Below are 23,455 nucleotides of genomic sequence, written 5' to 3' on the forward strand. Positions count from 1 at the left end.
CGTGATGGGCCATAGCCCAGTGCACCCTGGGTCAGTTTAATAGAATCCCCTCAGTAAACACTTAATCGGGGAGGAAGAGGCAAAGCGAGAGGGGAAAAATCTTTCTCCAGGAGGCAATGTTTCGTTTGTTTTGCATGGAGGTCAATGAGAGTGGAATTTGGTCAACAAAAAAGTGTATGGCTTATTTGCTACGTAAGGTTTATTTAGATTGTTATGAGTGTACTGATATAGTGGTGCAGCTGTCTAAGGCACTGCATCTCAGTGCAAGAGGCATCACTACAGTCCCTGGTTCGAATCCAGGCTGTATTACATCTGTGATTGGGAGTCCCATAGGGCGGCGCACAACCGGGCTACCCCAGGTTTGGCCGGGGTAGTCCGTCATTGTAAATAAGAATTTGTTCTTAACTGACGTGCCTAGTTAAATAAAGGTTCAAAATAAATAAATGGACACGTGACATCCTAGGGGGAAAAAACACTATCGGAGTTGTCTCGAGATGGCATGGTGCATTCATTAAACGAGACTACTAGCATAGTCTACTAGCCTATGCCACATTCATCTGCAAGTCGGAACTAGGAAACTCAGACATTTCCGAAATGCTAACTGATTGAAAGCGGTTGTTGACTACAATGAGTTAGCAAGTCTGAAATTTTTCGAGTTCCCTAGTTCCGACGAGCACGTGAAGGCGACAATAGCATATCCCAATTGAATACAGGCTGTTGACGTCAACAACCCTTATCGAATACTAAAACATGTATTTAAATAGATGTATCCACCAATCCAAAGAGAGGAATAGGCGGGAGCTGCATATACTTCGACGTTATGGACGATCCGTATGAATTTGAGTGTCATGTATTTCAACCAATATGCTTGGTTGTTTCCTGTGTCGTAACCGTGTAACATGGGGTAGAAAAACAACGCACCTGGATTCAAATATTTGTTCATAAATTCTGCAGCAGTTTATAGTTGACACATCGCCGCTTTAAAAAAATAGTTTTTTCTTGCATATTCCGAGGATATTCAATATTTTCAACAAAACGAAAACATGAACAAAAATATTTTCTGTAGATGTCAATTCTGTGATATGCTAGCTACAATAGCCATTTGACAGAAAGGACCGTCCTAAACATAGATAACTTTTTTCCCAGGATATTAAAAAACAAACATTTGGTAGCTATGTGTTTTGATGCAATGGCTTTAAAATAACCACGAACATTCAGTCCTTGCTATCGGAAGTCGGTGAAAAAGCCAAGATGTTGCCAGGGAAAACAAGGTCCTTTGAACAGCAATCTGAAACTTCAGAGACAAAAACTACTCGTCATTAGAGCAATATCATGAAAGTACAGGCCAAAGAATCGCCATCACCGAGATGTTTATTATTGTGTCTCAGTGTGACGAGAAGAAATTGGGAGTACAATGTGGGCCTTTCACTTCGCCCCTTGGAACCATGGCCACGAATAATACTACCCATTTAATGAACATTGTCTACCAGGATATTTTCATTGATTCTGAAAGATTAGTAAATTCTACAGTTAAATGACCCCAGATAATTTTCTGCAAGCGTTTTCCTTCTCGCCATGGGACATGCATACATCAGCAGATAATGTGTTTGACTTGTCTTTAGACTTAACACACTTAAGATACTTTTGGTCATGTAGTGTATGTGGACAACTGCTCGTCGACCATCTCATTCCAAAATCATGGGCATTAATATGGAGTTGGTCCCCCTTTGCTGCTATAACAGCCTCCAGTCTTCTGGGAAGGCTTTCCACTAGATTTTGGAACTTTGCTGCTGGAACTTGCTTCCATTCAGCCACATAGTATTGGTGATGTTGGGCGATTAGGCCTGGCTCGTAGTCGGTGTTCCAATTCATCCTAAAGGTGTTCGATGGGGTTGAGGTCAGGGCTCTGCAGGCCAGTCTCTAAGCATTCCGGCAGGTAGCGGTTTCCTGGCACCCGCTAAACCCAGATTCGTCTGTCGGACTGCCAGATGGTGAAGCGTGATTCATCACTCCAGAGAACGCGTGTCCACTACTTCAGAGTCCAATGGCAGCGAGCTTTACACCACTCCACCCGACACTTGGCATTGCGCATGGTGATCTTAGGCTTGTGAGTGGCTGCTCGGCCATGGAAACCCTTTAAATGAAGCTCCCGACCAACAGTTCTTGTGCTGACGTTGCTTCCAGAGGCAATTTGGAACTCGGTAGTGAGTGTTGCAACCGAGGACAGGTGGTTTTTAAGCACTATGTGCTTCAGCACATGGCGGTCCCGTTCTGTGAGCTTGTGTGGCGTACTACTTCGAGGCTGAGCCATTGTTGCTCCTAGACGTTTCCACTTCACAATAACAGCACTGACACTTGACCAGGGCAGCTCTAGCTGGGCAGAAATTTGACGAACTGACTTGTTGGAAAGGTGGAATCCTATGACAGTGCCACATTGAAAGTTCTACAGCTCTACAGTAAGGCCATTCTACTGTCAATGTTTGTCTATGGAAATTGCATGGCTGTGTGCTCGATTTTAATACACGTGTCAGCAACGGGTGTGGCTGAAATCAAATTGCATTTGTCACATGTGCCGAATACAACCTTACAGTGAAATGTTTACTTACAAGCCCTTAACCAACAATGCAGTTAAAGAAATAGTTAACAAAATATTTACTAAATAAACAAAAAAAGTAACACAAGAAAATGACATAACAATATCAAGGCTATATTACAGGGGATACCGGGTACTGAGTCAATGTGCGGGGGTACAGATTAGTCGAGGTAATTTGGTACTGTTTGCAGTGCGGCAGCAGAGAGAACAGTGACTGCATAGATAATAAACAGCGAGTAGCAGCAGTGTAAAAACAAAGCACCCTATGCACTCTCAACATGACTGGCACACATTTGAACTTCGCACACACCGACTGCAGGCATCAAGGTGTGCAGTAAACATTGTTATCAAAAATGACCAACATTTTATAGAGCTCCATCTTTTGTATATTGTATGCTCTTCTCTGTCTGATGACTCCTTCCAAGTGTTTATAGTTATTTTGATGTTTCAGAGCTTGTACTTCTAATGCATGGTGGATTATCACATGCACATCTCTATTTCCTCTTGGAGGGAAATTTTGAGTCACTTTGGATTTTCCGTCCCACAGCCATGCACCCGTTGCAGCCTGTCAGTAGGGGTGCATTTTGCTTGGTCTTGCCCCTTGAAGTCAGTCAGTGTCTTCTCTGGCATGTCGTGCCACTGTCATGTAAATGTGTCACGTGTTGGATACAGGCATTTCCTCTAATGAACATCTATGCTGTGACAAGGTATCACAGATGTTTTGTTTAGGCACATCACTCTTGTGAGGTAATGGCCTAACGTTTTTCCAATGACTTCAGGATCTCTCAGGCCCTGGTGACCACAGCCAACCAATGGACACTCCCTGGCCTGGCAACCAGCTATCTGTCAATAAAAGGTCATGAGTGTTGAGTTGACTGGCAACTTTCTCTAGTTTTTTTGTATGTGAGCATTTTAAAATGCTAACACGTACAAACATTTTGCAGGGCCCGTGACACCTTTGGAAGTCTCCAGCCAATGGAATCTTACTTATTTTGCACAAAGCCAATAAGGTGTGACAAGATCTAATGCGTTTGGTGTTCAGAAAACATCATTACCTTTTTGACTTTATTAAACTTGTAATGCTGTACAATAGTGTCTCAGGAGCTGTCCATTAGGCACAGATGGAATTCGGTCACCGAAATAATAATTATGGAATGACTGTTGTCTAACAGATGTTTGAGATTATTTCTTTCTGCAAATTTTGACTGGATAAATACATATCTGGAAACCTGATAACATTAATCTGACTGTTTTTGCAAGATTCAAGCACACCTTTTTAAAGTAAATATAATGAAATGATCATAACATTGACATGGTGGGAGTGAGGAAGGCTATGTCATTATGTTATAGGTATTATTCCAGGGTCATAGAGGAGCATTACATTGTACCAGGTATGTAAATATAGGCAGTTGCATAGTGCTTATTGTAAAAGACTATAGGGGGAAAGGGGGGATACCTAGTCAGTTGTACAACTGAATGCATTCATGCATATTTACTAGCTTGGTAGAGGGTAATTACATAGTAATGGCAGTATATGACAACTACAGGAACGAAAAAAAAAAAAGTGGGCTTTATTAACAGTATAGCATTACACTGGTACTCTGGCAGATCGAACAGAACATAAATAATGGTCAAATGCAGTTTAACAAATGCATTTAGGGAACAGAAATTCTTGTCATTTCTCATAGTGTAAACCTATACTTAAATAGTGGATGACATTTAATGGTAAACAATCTACAAAGAAAAAAAAACAGAACAAGCGCAACAAACATCGTAAGGGTTCTTTTTCCAGGTGAAACCTCACACTCAATGCTCATTTCACCCAGCACTAATTAAATGACTGCACTCCCAGTGTCTGCAGGGAGGATCTGAGAGCCACCACTAGTTAACTTTATGAAAATGATCACAATGATAAGGGGCCTGGTGACATAGAAACCTATTTATGTCTTGTACGCACTGTGTCACCTATAGTATCCTTCACCTAGACACTTTTTTTGAATGATGTTTCATTTTCACAGCTTATCAACAAGTCTTTCAAATATGGAAAGCAGTCTTTCTCTCTTCTCTATAGTAGATGAGTCCAGTTCTACATCAGCAGAGCCGTTGTTCCTGGAAATCTTGCTTTTCATTAGGGTTTCCTTTTCTTTCTGCAGCTCTATCCTCTCTCTCTCGATTGACGCCCTATCCCTGTCCAGTATGGCTCGCTCCCGTTCCATCGCCGCTCGCTCCCTATCCATCGCCGCTCTGTCCTTGTCCAGTGATGCTCTGCCTCGCTCAACAGCCACCCTCTCTCTGTTCACCACATCCCTCTCTCTGTCCAGTATCAACCTCTCCCTGTCAAAATCAGCCTGCTCCCTCTCTAACACTTCTCTCTCCTTCTCCAAATCTGCTATCTGTCTCTCTAGTTCAGCAGTCTCCCTCTCAATGTTCCTGCCAGGATTTCTCACCAACATGGCTCTTCCGTCTTCAGCTATGGTCTCTACATCCTCAGCCATGGTCCTCCCGTATCCACCCACTGGCATCTTGTCAGGCGCGGCCCTCTCGTTCTGACCCCCACCCCTGCCCTCCTCTCGCAGGGCCCTCTCACACTCCACCGCAGCCCTACGGATCTCCTCTGTAGCTGCGTCTGTGTACGCCACTTGTCCATCTGCTACCGTGCTCGCAGCCCCAACACTCTCCCCCAACTGTGCTTTGGCCCAGAACTCAAAAATGTTTGTCCCCTCACCCCCCTCCGGCCTCATACAAAGTCTCTTGTTTGCTATGGGAGAGGTAGTGGGAGAGGACGCGAATGAAACGTCCCCAACTTCCCCAAAATCAAACAGTGAAGGGTTTAGGATACGGGCAGACCCAGATAGGCGACCCTCGATGGCATCGTCCATGAGGTGGAACCAACGCCAGGACATTGGATTGACTTTCTCCATGCCAAGAGGAGGGTACTTAAAATCCTACAAAGAAAGATGACAAAGGGTACAATCAGGTTAATGTTCTATTATTTGTCTTGGGTTGCATGATTTATGGTTATGACACACACTTGATTAAATGCATCATTGAGTCCTTGATTAGTTACATGGGGTTAGTACTGGGCTGGAACCAAAGCCTAGAATCTGTGTTCAAGAGTGATTCAAATAGGAGATAACACATCTTGAGTTAAGGCCAAGGGTGTTTGTTTCCTGTTCTCAATTGCATTCATAATCATTACCTTATATTTCTTTTTAAGGTTTTCCCACTTCTTTTTCAATTGCCCAGTTGTAAGCTTTCCTTCGAGACCCAACTCCACTAACATTGCTCTGCAGAATCAAAGTGAGTTAAGTCAGATATTGATAGGGTTTCATCTTCATAACTAGCTCTTAAAACACTGACTTTCCTATAGGCCTTCATGTTTTTCAAATTCTATTTTTGTTAGGAAATGCACATCAGTGATTCAACATTGATTTATCAACAAAATTGATAAAATATAACATTCTCATATCAAATAAAGTGGCATACGATACAGTTTATTTTGAGGCAAGCATATAGATGAAAGCCAAAACTAATTGTCATTATCAAAGCCATCAAACATCCACTTTTGTTTTGAGTATCAGACATTGTATCACTCACTCACCTCCAGGCAGGCATGGCAGAGTTTCTCTTCCCAGTGAAGATGGCGTCATTCGTTGCACGCAATTTTATCAATCTGGATATGTCATTTTCCGACACTTATTGGGTGAAAAATACAACAATGTTAGCATATCCATCATCAGCAGTAAACAAATAACTTTGATAACTTTAACAGACTCCAAGTCGGCGACGTCGCAAAATAATACCATACTTAACATAAACAATTAACGTTAGGTTAACACACATGTTAGAAAACGACATTCGTGGTTGGCATAAAACTTACTTTTATAGTTATATTCTGAACCAAAAGGCCTTTTATCCATCGCTTCCATCATGAACAAATACAAGGGTACTAAAATGAAGGGTACACGAAACAAAGCACGTATCTCGTAGTGCACTAGCTAGCAAGAGAAAATATGGCGGCGTCCCTCGATCCCTCGTCGCACCCGCCTAGTCCTCCTTCGTGAAGTGCCCTATTTATATAATCCACAATAAAGTCCAACAATATACGGGTTTTCTTACTATTAATGATTTACATATATCTGATTACAGTCCGATGTTTAGGACTGATCAAATAAAAAGGAAGGATATATTCATTCCACTCACCCTGGAGGAGGGTTTTTCACAAGGGCAGTAGGGAAGAAGGCTCCGTCGAGAAATAGACGAATTCGATTGGTTAGGTTGTGCGCGATGCTTTCTTTTAGTATGCTCAGTAAGGGAGGTCCCAAAGGGTAGGCTACTTAAAGCATCTAGGCCACAAAATACTGCTAGGCCTACCATCTTTGGTAAACATATTCTATTTCAAACTAGCCCGAACTGCGTCATTTTGCAATTAAAGTGTGAAACCACACAGAACACAGCAACCCCACAATTTTGGCCTATGAACTACCCCTAATCACATGTCTGTGCCAACGTTATATAATGCATAACCTATTATAAAGTAAGCCTAAGCAAATATAAAACAGAGCGTTCCAGAGGCTACTTTAAAACACAATGAAAGCTTTGGAGATGTGTACATTTATCACTGCATAGATTACAAGGGTTTACATCTCATTCTCACTTATAGAAGTTGAGAAAGTAAAACCTCATTAAAAATATTCATACATAATCAAATCAAATTGTATTTATCACATGCGCCGAAAACAACAGGTGTAGACCTTACAGAGATATGCTTACTTACAAGCCCTTAACCAACAATGCAGTTTTAATAAAAAATAAAAATAAATAAAAGTAACAAATAATTAAAGAGCAGCAGTAAAATAACAATAGCGAGGCTATATACGACTGGTTAGTCGAGGTAATTGAAGTAATATATACATGTGGGTAGAGTTACTAAAGTGACTTAGGCATAGATAATAACAGAGAGTAGCAGCAGCGTAAAAGAGGTTCTACATTGGGCATTGCAAATAGTCTGGGTAGCCATTTGATTAGATGTTCAGTAGTCTTATGGCTTGGGGGTAGAATCTGTTTAGAAGCCTCTTGGACCTAGACTTGGCACTCCGGTACCGCTTGCCGTGCGGTAGCAGAGAGAACAGTCTATGACTAGGGTGGCTGGAGTCTTTGACAATTTTTAGGGCCTTCCTCTGACACCGCCTGGTATAGAGGTCCTGGATGTCAGGAAGCTTGGCCCCAGTGTACTGGGCCGTACGCACTACCCTCTGTAGTGCCTTGCGGTCGGAGGCCGAGCAGTTGCCATACCAGGCAGTGATGCAACCAGTCAGGATGCTCTCGATGGTGCAGCTGTAGAACCTTTTGAGGATCTGAGGACCCATGCCGAATATTTTCAGTCTCCTGAGGGGGAATAGGTTTTGTCGTGCTCTCTTCACACGACTGTCTTGGTATGCTTGAACTATGTTCGTTTGTTGGTGATGTGGACACCAAGGAACTTCAAGCTCTCAACCTGCTCCACTACAGCCCCGTCGATGAGAATGGGGGCGTGCTCGGTCCTCCTTTTCCTGTAGTCCACAATCATCTCCTTTGTCTTGATCACGTTGAGGGAGAGGTTGTTGTCTTGGCACCACACGGCCAGGTATCTGACCTCCTCCCTATATGCTGTCTCGTCGTTGTTGGTGATCAGGCCTACCACTGTTGTGTCATCTGCAAAATGAATGATGGTGTTGGAGTCATGCCTGGCCATGCAGGCAGTCATGAGTGAACAGGGAGTACAGGAGGGGACTGAGCACTACCTTTACCACCTGGGGGTGGCCCATCAGAAAGTCCAAGATCCAGTTGCAGAGGGAGGTGTTTAGTCCCAGGGTCCTTAGCTTAGTGATGAGCTTTGAGGGCAATATGGTGTTGAACACTGAGCTCTAGTCAATGAATAGCATTCTCACATAGGTGTTCCTTTTGTCCAGGTGGGAAAGGGCAGTGTGGAGTGCAATAGCGATTGCATCATCTGTGGATCTGTTTGGGCGGTATGCAAATTGGAGTGGGTCTAGGGTTTCTGGGATAATGGTGTTGATGTGAGCCATGACCATCCTTTCAAAGCACTTCATGGCTACAGACGTGAGTGCTACGGGTCGGTGTCATTTAGGCAGGTTACCTTAGTGTTCTTGGGCACAGGGACTATGGTGGTCTGCTTGAAACATGTTGGTATTACAGACTTAGACAGGGAGAGGTTGAAAATGTCAGTGAAGACACTTGCTAGTTGGTCAGCACATGCTCGGGGTACACTTCCTGGTAATCCATCTGGCCTTGCGGCCTTGTGAATGTTGACCTGTTTAAAGGTCTTAATCACATCGGCTGCGGGGAGCGTGATCCCACAGTCATCCGGAACAGCTGATGCTCTCATGCATGTTTGTGTTAATTGCCTCGAAGCGAGCATAGAAGTAATTTAGCTCGTCTGGTAGGCTCGTGTCACTGGGCAGAAACCGGGAGGGTTGGGCTTCCCTTTGTAGTCTGTAATAGTTTGCAAGCCCTGCCACATCCGACGAGCGTTGGAGCTGGTGTAGTACGATTCAATCTTAGTCCTGTATTGATGCTTTGCCTGTTTGATGGTTCGTCGGAGGGCGTAGCGGGATTTCTTATAAGCTTCCGGGTTAGAGTCCCGCTCCTTGAAAGCAGCAGCTCTACCCTTTAGCTCAGTGCAGATGTTGCCTGTAATCCATGGCTTCTGGTTGAGGTATGTACGTACAGTCACTGTGGGGACGATGTCATCGATGCACTTATTGATGAAGCCAGTGACTGATGTGGTGTACACCTCAATGCCATCGGAAGAATCCCGGAACATATTCCAGTCTGTGCTAGCAAAACAGTCCTTTAGCTTAGCATCTGCTTCCTCTGACCACTTTTTTATTGACCGAGTCACTGGTGCTTCCTGCTTTAATTTTTGCTTGTGAGCAATCAGGAGGATAGAATTATGGTCAGATTTGCCAAATGGAGGGCGAGGGAGAGCTTTGTACGTGTCTCTGTGTGTGGAGTAAAGGTGGTCTAGAGTTTTTTCCCCTCTGGTTGCACGTTTAACATGCTGGTGGAAATTAGGTCAAACGGATGTAAGTTTCCCTGCATTAAATTCCCCGGCCACTAGGAGCGCCACCTTTGGATGAGCGTTTTCCTGTTTGCTTATGGCGGTATACAGAGAACAAGAGAAAGGTACTGAAAATAGGTATTTAATCAACATTTAATCAACATTTATATTCATGAAGGCCCCATCCCATATGTGCTCTGCCCATGTCACATGGGCAGGGGCGGACTTAGAGATTTGGAGGCCCCAGGCAGAGACCCCCCCAATGTCAAAATGCATTACCTTTTATTGTCAGAGAGTGTCTTTGTCACACCCTGACAAAGACACTCTCACAAACTACGTGTTGATTTAAAGTGAAGTGTCACCTTTTCTTCTCACTTTACTAATGGCTTATTGATATATGCATTCATTAATGGTATTTCAGAATTAAATCATTAACTTTTTGGACCCTATAGTAAAGTTGGACACATTCATGCTATATAAAGCTCTTATCTAAAAAAGGGGCAGTGCAGTCAAAAATGTGGTTTCCCTTTGTTTTATTTTCTAAACAATAGAATGACATGTTTGGAGTTTAACTATGTTACCTCCAAATAAATGAAATCAATAGTTCATTATTTTGTTCATTAAACAGAAAATACATACCTACCCCAATCACAGTAAACACACATATATTTTGTAGTAAGAATATAGGCCTAATGGAATATAACAAAATAAAATATAAATAATATTTTCCCCACAAAAACTTGTGTCACGGGAACGTGTGGAAACGCTGTCATGTAAAAAAGTTATATTTTGAAACAGACCGCAAGCCTATGCTTTATTTTTTTACCCCCCTTTTTCTCCCCAATTGCGATCCAATTTTGATCTCGTCTCATCGCTGCAACTCCCTAACGGGCTTGAGAGAGGCGAAGGTCGAGTCATGCATCCTCCGAAACATGACCCGTCTAACCTCGCTTCTTAACACCCACCCGCTTAACTTCTTGTGGCTGCAGGGGTAGTATTGAGTAGCTTGGATGAAAGGTGCACAGAGGTGCCCAGAGTAAATGGCCTGCTCTTCAGTCATAGTTGCTAATATATGCATATTATTAGTAGTATTGGATAGAAAACTCTCTGAAGTTTCTAAAACTGTTTGAATTATGTCTGTGAGTATAACAGAACTCATATGGCAGGCAAAAACCTGAGAAAAAATCCAAACAGGAAGTGGAAATTATTAGGCTGGTCGATTTTCAACCAAGATCCCATTGAAATTACAGCAAGATATAAATGAGTTTTGACTTCCTACGGCTTCCACTAGATGTCAACAGTCTGTAGAACTTTGTCTGATGCCTCTACTGTGAAGGGGGAGCGAATGAGAGAGGAATTAGTAAAGTCTGCCATGACCTGACCATGCTTTCACCATGCGCGTTCACATAAGAGGGAGCTCTGTTCCATCGCTCATCTGAAGTCAATGTAATTCTCCGGTTGGAACGTTATTCAAGATTTATGTTAACAACATTCTAAAGATTGATTCAATACATCGTTTGACATGTTTCTACTGACTGTTACTGAACTTTTGGACATTTCGTCAGCTTTTAGGGAACGTGCTTCGTGACTTTGGAATTGTTTACCAAACGCGCTAACAAAAGTAGCTAATTGGACATAAATAACGGACATTATCGAACAAATCAAGCATTTATTGTGGACCTGGGATTCCTGGGAGTGCATTCTGATGAAGATCATCAAAGGTAAGGAAACATTTATCATGTAATTTCTGGTTTCTGTTAACTCCAACATGGCGGCTAATTTGACTATTGTTCTGAGCGCCGTCTCAGATTATTGCATGGGTTGCTTTTTCCGTAAAGTTTTTTTGAAATCTGACACAGCGGTTGCATTAAGGAGAGGTATATCTATAATTCCATGTGTATAACTTGTATTATCATCTACATTTATGATGAATATTTCTGTTGAAACGATGTGGCTATGCAAAATCACTGGGATTTTTGGAACTAGTGAATGTAACGCGCCAATGTAAACTCAGATTTTTTTATGTAAATATGAACTTTATCAAACAAAACATACATGTATTGTGTAACATGAAGTCCTATGAGTGTCATCTGATGAAGATCATCAAAGGTTAGTGATTAATTTTATCTCTATTTGTGCTTTTTGCGACTCCTATCTTTGGCTGGAAAAATGGCTGTGCTTATTGTGGTTTGGTGTGACCTAACATAATCGTTTGTGGTGCTTTCGCTGAAAAGCATATTTGAAATCGGACACTTTGGTGGGATTAACCCAGAAGCCAGCTGCACCAATGTGTCGGAGGAAACACCGTCCAACTGACTAACGAAGTCAGCCTGCCACAAGGAGTCACTACATGAGCCAATTAAAGCCCCCCGGACAAACACTCCCCTAACCTGGACGACACTGAGCCAATTGTGAGCTGCCCTATGGGACTACCGGTCACGTCCGGTTGTGACACAGCCAGGATTGAACCCAGGTCTGTAGTGACCCCTCAAGCACTGTGATGCAGTGCCTTAAACTTCTGCGCCACTCGGGAGGCCCAGTCCATGCTTTTTTCAAATTTAAGTTTGAGCTCTTTCCTACCCTCAATTCACCAGCCAGGTCACCCTTGATACAAGTCAGTATTGGACGTCAATCCATGTCTGAGGATGTCAGGAGATGACGTGGAAACAGGGTTTCCGCTAGGAAAATGTGGCACCTGATATTTGACCATAAACATTTTAATTTACCAGACATTTGAGCAATTTACCAGATCCATATTCATTGCGTGCATAACCTGATAAGGGTGTCCACACATGGTGCTCAGAATGACATAAATTACATTTAGAATATGGTAATTCATATTAACAGAACATGCAAGTCAAGGATGCAATGACGTGCAGGCCTTACCGAATTATGATTTGCACATGTTAGAATAACTGTCCACATTTACTTTTCCTCAGCCAATGTAACGGATGTGAAATAGCTAGCTAGTTAGCGGGTACGCGCTACTAGCGTTTCAATCAGTTACGTCACTTGCTCTGAAACCTACAAGTAGTGTTGCCCCTTGCTCTGCAAGGGCCGCGGCCTTTGTGGAGCGATGGGTAACGATGCTTCGTGGGCGACCGTTTTTGATGTGAAATGGCTAGCTAGTTAGCGGGTACGCGCTACTAGCGTTTCAATCAGTTACGTCACTTGCTCTGAAACCTACAAGTAGTGTTGCCCCTTGCTCTGCAAGGGCCGCGGCCTTTGTGGAGCGATGGGTAACGATGCTTCGTGGGCGACCGTTGTTGATGTGTGCAGAGGGTCCCTGGTTCGCGCCCGTGTCGGGGCGAGGGGACGGTTTAAAGTTATACTGTTACATTGATGCTGTTGACCCGGATCACTGGTTGCTGCGGAAAAGGAGGAGGTTGAAAGGGGGGTGAGTGTAACGGATGTGAAATGGCTAGCTAGTTAGCGGGTACGCGCTACTAGCGTTTCAATCAGTTACGTCACTTGCTCTGAAACCTACAAGTAGTGTTGCCCCTTGCTCTGCAAGGGCCGCGGCCTTTGTGGAGCGATGGGTAACGATGCTTCGTGGGCGACCGTTGTTGATGTGTGCAGAGGGTCCCTGGTTCGCGCCCGTGTCGGGGCGAGGGGACGGTTTAAAGTTATACTGTTACACCAACAATGCAAGTAACAAACAGCAAAATCACTAGCCTATGTCAATCTACTATAGTAGAAAAGTTTAGGCTATCTATTCTATTGGTTAGCTTGTTGAGTAAGAAATAGCCTATTCCAAACCAGTAGCGGTGCGTGGGTAAAATTCTCAGTATGGAGAATTAAGTAAAACCAAATCCCTATCTCCATCCATGGCTAATTTACGAAAGGAACAATTTTATCTAGCTAGCTAGCCACCGGTGGACAACAACACAACAAGATGCAACAATTCAAGTTCTCTCTGTCAATGAGGTATGCTCTCAATGGAATTTGATAGGAGGGGTGCCAAAATAAAAACTGGTTTCACGAGGACTATTCACAGTTGAGGTTGCTCAGTTTAGCTCAATGCTGATCGGCAACTTTTTGTAACTTTTTTTTATCAAGGAAGGCCAAATGCTCGCTGGTTTCCCTTGCCTTCAATGTTACGGGAGGCAACAATGTCATACTCGTTTGGACCAGACAGCATCAGATAGATGGCCTACACGTAGAGACACAGAGGGGTGCCGCTTCGCTCGCTCTAATGCTTTCTCCTTGTATATGCATTCAGCCTCTTGCTAATTGAAGGAAGCTTATGAAACACAGAGAGATGAAAGAAACGATTTAATTTAGTTATTATTTATTTCTTGGACAATTTGTTTGGGAGGCCTGCCTTCCCTTGGCATCCATAAATACATGCCACTGTTCCAAACAGACTCTGTGACAGTTGTGGGACAATATTTTAAATTTGTTTCGGGTTCCCGAGTGGCGCAGCGCTCTAAGGCACCTCATCTCAGTGCTAGAGCCATCACTACAGACCTGGTTCAGTTCCAGGCTGTATCACAACCGGCCGTGATTGGGTGTCCCATAGGGCGCGCACAATTGGCCCAGCGTAGTCCGGGTTAGGCCGTCATTGTAAATAAGTGTCACAAAGTGCACAAAAACCCAGCCTAAAACCCCAAACAGCAAGCAATGCAGGTGTAGAAGCACGGTGGCTAGGAAAAACTCCCTAGAAAGGACAGAACCTAGGAAGAAACCTAGAGAGGTACCAGGTTATGAGGGGTGGCCAGTCCTCTTCTGGCTGTGCCGGGTGGAGATTATAACAGAACATGGCCAAGATGTTCAAATGTTCATAGATGACCAGCAGGGTCAAATAATAATAATCACAGTGGTTGTAGAGGCTGCAACAGGTCAGCACCTCAGGAGTAAATGGCAGTTGGCTTTTCATAGCCGATCATTCAGAGTATCTCTACCGCTCCTGCTGTCTCTAGAGAGTTGAAAACAGCAGGTCTGGGACAGGTAGCACGTCCGGTGAACAGGTCAGGGTTCCATACCCGCAGGCAGAACAGGTGAAACTGGAGCAGCAGCATGACCAGGTGGACTGGGGACAGCAAGGAGTCATCAGGCCAGGTAGTCCTGAGGCATGGGCCTAGGGCTCAGGTCCTCCGAGAGAGAGAGAGAGAAAGAAAGAGAGAAAGATAGAAAAAGAGAGAGAGAATTAGAGAGAGCATACTTAAATTCACACAGGACACCGGATAAGACAGGAGAAATACTCCAGATATAACAGACTGACCCTAGCCCCCCAACACATAAACTATTGCAGCATAAATACTGGAGGCTGAGACAGGAGGGGTCGGGAGACACTGTGGCCCCGTCCGACGATACCCCCTGGACAGGGCCAAACAGGCAGGATATAACTACACCCACTTTGCCAAAGCACAGCCCCCACTCCACTAGAGGGATATCTTCAACCACCAACCTACCATCCTGAGACAAGGCCGAGTATAGCCCACGAAGATCTCCCCTATGGCACAACCCAAGGGGGGTGCCAACCCGGACAGGAAGATCACGTCAGTGACTCAACCCACTAAAGTGACGCACCCCTCCTAGGGACGGCATGGAAGAGCACCAGTAAGCCAGTGACTCAGCCCCTGTAATAGGGTTTGAGGCAGAGAATCCCAGTGGGAAGAAGGGAACTGGCCAGGCAGAGACAGCAAGGGCGGTTCGTTGCTCCAATGCCTTTCCGTTCACCTTCACACTCCTGGGCCAGACTACACTCGATCATAGGACCTACTGAAGAGATGAGTTTTCAATAAAGACTTAAAGATCGAGACAGAGTCCGTGTCTCTCACCTGAATAGGCAGACCATTCCATAAAAATTGAGCTCTATAGGAGAAAACCCTCCCTCCAGCTGTTTTCTTAGAAATTCCAGGGGCAGTAAGGAGGCCTGCGTCTTGTGACCGTAGCGTACATGTAGGTATGTACGGCAGGACCAAATCAGAAAGATAGGTAGGAGCAAGCCCATGTAATGCGTTGTAGGTTAGCAGTAAAACCTTAAAATCAGCCCTTGCCTTAACAGGAAGCCAGGGTAGAGAGGCTAGCACTGGAGTAATATGATCGAATGTTTTAGTTCTAGTCAAGATTCTAGCACTAACTGAAGTTTATTTAGTGTCTTATGCGGGTAGCCGGAAAGTAAAGCATCGCAGAAGTCTAACCTAGAAGTGACAAAAGCATGGATACATTTTTCTGCCTCATTTTTGGACAGAAAGTTTCTGATTTTTGCAATGTTACGTAGATGGAAAAAAGCTGTCCTTGAAAGAGTCTTGATATGTTCGTCAAAAGAGAGATCAGGGTCCAGAGTAACGCCGAGGTCCTTCACAGTTTTATTTGAGACGACTGTACAACCAAGATTAATTGTCAGATTCAACAGAAGATCTTTGTTTCTTGGGACCTAGAACCAGCATCTCTGTTTTGTCCGAGTTTAAAAGTAGAACATTTGCCGCCATCCAGTTCCTTATGTCTGAAACACAGGCTTCTAGGGAGGGCAATTTTGGGGCTTCACCATGTTTCATCGAAAAGTACAGCTGTGTGTTGTTTGCATAGCAGTGACTGTTAACATTATGTTTACGAATGACATCACCAAGAGGTAAAATATATAGTGAAAAAAATAGTGGTCCTGAAATGGAGCCTTGAGGAACATCGAAATTTACAGTTGATTTGTCAGAGGACAAACCATCCACAGAGACAAACTGATATCTTTCCGACAGATAAGATCTAAACCAGGCCAGCACTTGTCTGTGTAGACCAATTTGGGTTTCCAATCTCTCCAAAAGAATGTGGTGATCAATGGTAACAAAAGGAGCACTAAGGTCTAGGAGCACGAGGACAGATGCAGAGCCTCGGTCTGACGCCATTAAAAGGTAATTTACCACCTTCACAAGTCCAGTCTCAATGCTATGATGGGGTCTAAAACCAGACTGAAGCATTTCGTATGCATTGTTTGTCTTCAGGAAGGCATTGAGTTGCTGCGCAACAGCCTTTTCAAACATTTTGGAGAGGAATGGGAGATTTGATATAGACCGATAGATTTTTTATATTTCAAGGTTTGGCTTTTTCAAGAGAGGCTTATTACATTAATTACTGCCACTTTTAGTGAGTTTGGTACACATCCGGTGGATAGAGAGCCATTTATTATGTTCAACATAGGAGGGCCAAGCACAGGAAGCAGCTCTTTCAGTAGTTTAGTTGGAATAGGGTCCAGTATGCAGCTTGAAGGTTTAGAGGCCATGATTATTTTCATCATTGTGTCAAGAGATATAGTACTAAAACACTTGAGTGTCTCCCTTGATCCTAGGTCCTGGCAGAGTTGTGCAGACTCAGGACAACTGAGCTTTGGAGGAATACGCAGATTTAAAGAGGAGTCTGTAATTTGCTTTCTAATGATCATGATTTTTTCCTCAAAGAAGTTCATGAATTTATCACTGCTGAAGTGAAAGCCATCCTCTCTTGGGGAATGCTGCTTTTTAGTTAGCTTTGCGACAGTATCAAAAATAAATGTTGGATTGTTCTTATTTTCCTCAATTAAGTTGGAAAAATAGGATGATCGAGCAGCAGAGAGGGCTCTTCGATACTGCACGGTACTGTCTTTCCAAGCTTGTCGGAAGACTTCCAGTTTGGTGTGGCGCCATTTCCGTTCCAATTTTCTGGAAGCTTGCTTCAGAGCTCGGGTATTTTCTGTATACCAGGGAGCTAGTTTCTAATGACAAATGTTTTAAGGGTGCAACTGCATCTAGGCTATTACGCAAGGTTAAATTGAGTTCCTCAGTTAGGTGGTTAACTGATTTTTGTACTTCGATGTCCTTGGGTAGGTGGAGGGAGTCTGGAAGGGCATCTAGGAATCTTTGGGTTGTCCGAGAATTTATAGCACGGCTTTTGATGAGCCTTGGTTGGGACTTGAGCAGATTATTTGTTGTGATTGCAAACGTAATAAAATTGTGGTCCGATAATCGACCATGGCTCCAAAAGCCTTTTGGAGTGTGTCTGTGGACTTTTCCATGTGAATATTAAAGTCACCAAAAATTTGAATAGTATCTGCCATGACTACAAGGTCCGATAGGAACTCAGTGAGGAACGCTGTATATGGCCCAGGAGGCCTGTAAACAGTAGCTATAAAAAGTGATTAAGTAGGCTGCATAGATTTCATGACTAGAAGGTCAAAAGGCGAAAACGTCATTTATTTTGTAAATTGAAATTTGCTGTCATAAATGTTAGCATCACCTCCGCCTTTGCGGGATGCGCGGGGGATATGGTCACTAGTGTAACCAGGAGGTGAGGCCTCATTTAACACAGTAAATTAATCAGGCTTAAAACCTCTACGGACCCCCCATCCCGGATCCGGGATCATTCTCATCAGAAACGCTGACTAGCATAGCCTAGCCTAGCGCCACAGGGATATCATATAATATAATTTCATGAAATCACAAGTCCAATACAGCAAATGAAAGATAAACATCTTGTGAATCCAGCCAACATGTCCGATTTTTTAAATGTTTTACAGCGAAAACACAACATATATTTATGTTAGCTCGCCACAATAGCCCAACACACAACGCCATTTTTTCACCACAAAGATAGCTTTCACAAAACCCACAAATAGAGATAAAATTAATCACTAACCTTTGAACAACTTCATCAGATGACAGTCTTATGACATCATGTTATACAATACATTTATGTTTTGTTCGAAAATGTGCATATTTATAGCTACAAATCGGGGTTTTACATTGCCGCCATGGTCACAAATGGCACCAAAACAGCCAGAATAATTACAGAGAGCAACGTGAAATACAGAAATACTCATCATAAAACTTTTATGAAAAATACATGTTGTACACATAATTAAAGATAAACATCTTGTGAATCCAGCCAACATGTCCGATTTTTAAAATGTTTTACAGCGAAAACACAACATATATTTATGTTAGCTCACCACAATAGCCCAAAACACAACGCCATTTTTTCACCGTAAAGATAGCTTTCACAAAACCCACAAATAGAGATAAAATTAATCACTAACCTTTGAACAACTTCATCAGATGACAGTCTTATGACATCATGTTATACAATACATTTATGTTTTGTTCGAAAATGTGCATATTTATAGCTACAAATCGGGGTTTTACATTGCCGCCATGGTCACAAATGGCACCAAAATGTCCGGAGAAATTTTAGACAGCCACGTAATCTAACAGAAAAACTCATCATAAACTTTGCTGAAAAATACATGTTGCACATATAATTAAAGATACACTGGTTCTTAATGCAACCGCTGTGTTAGATTTAAAAAAAATAACTTTAGTACAAAGCACAGCATGCAATAATCTGAGACAGCGCTCAGCCATTCTCCACCATGTTGGAGTCCAAAGAGTCCACAAAAATACGAAATAACATCATAAATATTCCCTTACCTTTGATGAACTTTCATCAGAATGCAGTGCCAGGAATCCTAGTTCCACAATAAATCGTTGTTTTGTTTTAGAATGTCCATTTCTTCTGTCGAATTAGCAACTTTGAATAGCATGTGTAGCTCACGTGTCCATGAAGATTTTACGCATGAACGAAAAATTCAAAAAGTGATAATAAAAGTCGAATAAACTGGTCAAACTCAGTTGAGAATCCATCTTTAGGATGTTTTTCACAAATATATCCAATAACGTCCCAGACGGAGCATTTCTTCGTGTCTACCTAACGCATTGCAGACAACGATATGACAAACCTAAGTGCTTAGCCAAGTACTACCAATATGGCTGACCTCTCACTCCAACGACGCCCATCCGGTCCCACAGAAGGCTAGACACTTCATTCCACGTTCTACTGCCTGTTGACATCTAGTGGAAGGCGTATGAAGTGCATACAGATCCATAAATAAAAGACAATTGAATAGGCAATGCCTTTCACAGAGACCCATTTCAGAATTTTCACTTCCTGTTTGGAAGTTTGCCTGCCGAATGAGTTCTGTTTTACTCACAGATATAATTCAAACAGTTTTAGAAACTTCAGAGTGTTTTCTATCCAATAGTAATAATAATATGCATATCATATGATCTAGGACAGAGTACGAGGCCGTTTAAATTGGGCACAATTTTACCCAGAAGTGAAAAGGGTGCCCCCTATTTCCAAGAGGTTTTAAGCCATGTTTCAGTCAGGCCAATAACATCAAGATTATGATCAGTTCATTGACTATAACTGTCTTGGAAGTGAGGGATCTAACATTAAGTAGCCCTATTTGGAGATGTGAGATATCAAAATCTTTTTCAATAATGACAGGAATGGAGGAGGTCTTTATTCCAGTGAGATTGCTAAGGCGAACACCGCCATGTTTAGTTTTGCCCAACCTAGATTGAGGCACAGATACGGTCTCAATGGGGATAGCTGAGCTGACTACACTGACTGTGCTAGTGGCAGACTCCACTAAGCAGGCAGGCTGGCTAACAGCACCCTATCTCATTGTGGAGCTTGGGGAGTTAGAGCCCTGTCTATGTTCGTAGATAAGATGAGAGCACCCCTCCAGGTAGGATGGAGTCCGTCACTCCTCAGCAGGCCAGGCTTGGTCCTGTTTGTGGTTGAGTCCCAGAAAGAGGGCCAATTATCTACAAATTCTATCTTTTGGGAGGGGCAGAAAACAGTTTTCAACCAGCGATTGAGTTGTGAGACTGCTGTAGAGCTCATCACTCCCCCTAACTGGGAGGGGGCCAGAGACAATTACTCGATGCTGACACATCTGTCTAGCTGATTTACACGCTGAAGCTATGTTGCGCTTGGTGACCACTGACTGTTTCATCCTAACACGGAACCCAAACCGGCTGCGTGCGTGCGCCATCCGGCATACATTTATTTTGTTCCCTCACACCAAACGCGATCACGGCACCCAGGTTAAAATATCAAAACAATATCAAAACTCTGAACCAATTATATTAATTTGGGGACAGGTCGAAAAGCATTAAACATTTATGGCAATTTAGCTAGTTAGCTTGCACTTGCTAGCTAATTTGTTCTATTTAGCTAGCTTGCTGTTGCTAGCTAATTTGTCCTGGGATATAAACATTGAGTTGTTATTTTACCTGAAAAGCACAAGGTCCTCCACTTCGCCAATTAATCCACACATAAAACGGTCAACTGAATCGTTTCTAGTCATCTCTCTTTCTTCCAGGCCTTTTCTTCTCTTGACTTTTTATTGCGATTGGCAACCTGCCCTGATTCGTCTTTCAGTCACCCACGTGGGTATAACCAATGAGATGGCACGTGGGTACCTGCTTCTATAAGCCAATGAGTAGATGGGAGAGGCAGGACTTGCAGCGCGATCTGCGTCAGAAATAGAACTGATTCTATTTTAGCCCTTGCCAACGCAGATGCTCGTTGGCTCAATAATTGAATAACATAGATTTCACAGCGTAGTCAGCTGTAACATCGTTGGTGCCGACGTGGATAACAATATCCCTATACTCATCCCGTCCTACACTTAAATTACCCTTGCCTAACGATTGCGTCTGAAGCTGGGCTTGCAGCACAGCTATCCTCGCTATAAGGTGATCGTTCTCCTGTATATTATGAGTACAGCGACTGCAATTAGAAGGCATAATGTTAATGCTACTACATAGCTTCGGTAATTATCATGCCCATCTAGTGTGGAGGTTGACGGGAGAATAATAACAAAACCAGTTGATATTGCCAATAATTTTGCAGATTTTTTTACAAAGAAAATGTATTTACTGAGCAACAATGTAAACATACATTCTTCCAAAAAAAGCTATTTTCCAATGGATTGATGATCATATTATGAGCAACAAGATCTGCTCTTTTAGTCTGCAAACGGTGTCAGTGGAGGAGGTGATAAACCTATTGAAGTCATTACCTGATGGTAAATCTACAGGTTATGGTCTTATGGACAATTATTTGCTTCGCTGTGCTGCTCCCCAGATTGCAGTTCCACTGAGATACATATTTAATTGGTCACTGGAAAAGGGGATGTTTGCAAATGTATGGAAGCATGCGAAACTGTGTCCTATTCCGAAAGACAGCAAAGAACACATTACTCCTGTCTATAGTCAACCAATTAGTCTACTCCCTACACTCAGTAAGATATTGGAGGGTATTGTGAGTAGACAAATATGGGAGTACATGGAAAATAATGATTTGATTACAGCCAATCAGCATGCTTATTGCAAAAAACATTCCACTACCACTACATTGGTTGACATGACTGACCAGTGCCTCAATGCTATGGATAATGGCAAGTTTGTGGGTGTACTATTTTTAGATTTCAGTGCAGCATTTGATTTAGTGGATCATTAAATAACTTTGACAAAATTAATGCATTATGGTTTTAAGGAGGTAGCATTGAATTGGGTACAGTCATATCTAACTGACAGGAAACAGTCCACCTATATCAATGGTTCATTTTCTACCCCTCATGTGTTAAACTGTGGAATACCGCAGGGCAGCTGCCTTGGGCCACTTCTTTATTTAATATATACCAATGACCTTCCCTATGCCTTAGCTGAAACTCAAGCTACTATATTTGCAGATGATACTACAATTTATGCAGCAAGACAATCGGTTCAACAGGTACAGCAAGCTTTACAAGGAGATTTGGAGAATATCAGGGAGTGGGTTTGCCAGAACAAACTTGTTTTAAACACCAAGAAAACCAAAGTTATGTTGGTCTGTTCCACTAGGAAAAGGCCAAAACAGCATGGGATTCAATTAAGTATGGGAGGAGTACAAATTGAAGAAGTGGCAGAAACGAAACTATTGGGAGTGCAGCTAGACAACTGCTTATCATGGTCATCTCAAATAACTAATCTATGTAAAAAAAAACAGCATGCATAATCAGAAGGATAGCTAAATATTTACCAGGACAAATTCTTAAGCAAATAACACAAGCATTAATTGAGAGTCAGGTGAACTACTGTTCTGTGGTCTGGGGAAATGCATCATCAAGTGAAGTTAGGAGGCTGCAGATTGCACAGAACAAAGCAGCAAGGATTGTTTTAAGGTGGAGATATGGTTCTTCTGTTGCAGTCATGCTCAATGTTCTTGGTTGGTCATCAATCAACAAGATAATTGAAAAAAACATGCTTATTTTTTTCATAATATACATAATTTAAAACGGCCAAGTTCTATTCAAAACGGTATTCAGTTGGTAAGAGACAGACATTCCGTAAATACTAGGAATAGATTGTCCACCATCTATGCGTTATCCAGACAGAAAAGAGAAATAGGCAAAAGAACATTTCGATTTAGAGCAATAAAGAAATTGAATAAATTAACTGAGCAAACCAGAAACCTTTCAATATATTAATTTAAACATTATTTTAAAACCATTTAAATATAATACATAGAAATGTTGTGGGACTATAGTAGATGAAGAATCAATATTTTTTAGATTGAGTATTTATTGGGTCATTATGTTAGTATATTATGTATGTTTGTAATAGTGCGTTATACGTGAAAATGTGTTTGTATTATAAATTGTATTTTAATGTTTAAGGACTCTTGGAAGATTACTCCAAATGGGGACTAAAAGAGATCCAAATAAAATAAAATCAAACATAACAATCTGTACCAAAGCATAAAGATGGGCCACTCACCTCTGCAGCAGGCAGGTACAGGTGCTTGTTTAGGCTGCTGGGCAAGAGCAGCCATTGCTCCAGGGAGTCCCTAGTTGTGTGGGCTCCTGTCGGATTCTGGGTCGGGTTGATGGACCTGGGAAAAAAGCACAAAAGTCAACGGGTATGTTTGAGCAGTAAGGCTAACGAAGTCAACTGTAGACCAAAGTCGGCGAGTGAAGTCGGGGAAGGTGCATCTCC

General features: G+C 42.6%; 1 protein-coding gene across 2 annotated transcripts; it reads right to left on the reverse strand.

Moving 5' to 3' along the window:
• Positions 1–3,851: 3,851 nt before the first annotated feature.
• On the reverse strand, positions 3,852–6,904 carry LOC120066396. Of its 2 annotated transcripts, none has more exons than XM_039017739.1 (4): positions 6,797–6,904; positions 6,195–6,288; positions 5,793–5,880; positions 3,852–5,538 (listed from the first exon to the last, which is right to left on the reverse strand). In XM_039017739.1, exons 2-4 carry the CDS (start codon positions 6,206–6,208, stop codon positions 4,606–4,608), a joined length of 1,035 nt encoding a protein of 344 aa, XP_038873667.1. In that variant the 5' UTR covers positions 6,209–6,288; positions 6,797–6,904; the 3' UTR covers positions 3,852–4,605. The 2 variants fall into 2 exon arrangements, with proteins under 2 accessions (XP_038873667.1, XP_038873665.1); XM_039017737.1 differs by lacking the exon at positions 6,797–6,904 and adding an exon at positions 6,474–6,790.
• Positions 6,905–23,455: the final 16,551 nt, after the last annotated feature.

The sequence above is a fragment of the Salvelinus namaycush genome, chromosome 21 (assembly GCF_016432855.1).
Source record: "Salvelinus namaycush isolate Seneca chromosome 21, SaNama_1.0, whole genome shotgun sequence".
NCBI classification, from domain to species: Eukaryota; Metazoa; Chordata; class Actinopteri; order Salmoniformes; family Salmonidae; genus Salvelinus; species Salvelinus namaycush.

Bases quoted from the DNA above. Each gene is read 5' to 3' on its own strand.
- LOC120066396 (XM_039017737.1), bottom strand. From the start codon at position 6,525: ATGATGGAAGCGATGGATAAAAGGCCTTTTGGTTCAGAATATAACTAT. The intron at 6,289-6,473 runs GTAAGTTTTATG...TCACCCAATAAG, and splicing joins TTCAGAATATAACTATAAAA to TGTCGGAAAATGACATATCC. The intron at 5,881-6,194 runs GTGAGTGAGTGA...TTGATTCTGCAG, and splicing joins TCTGCCATGCCTGCCTGGAG to AGCAATGTTAGTGGAGTTGG.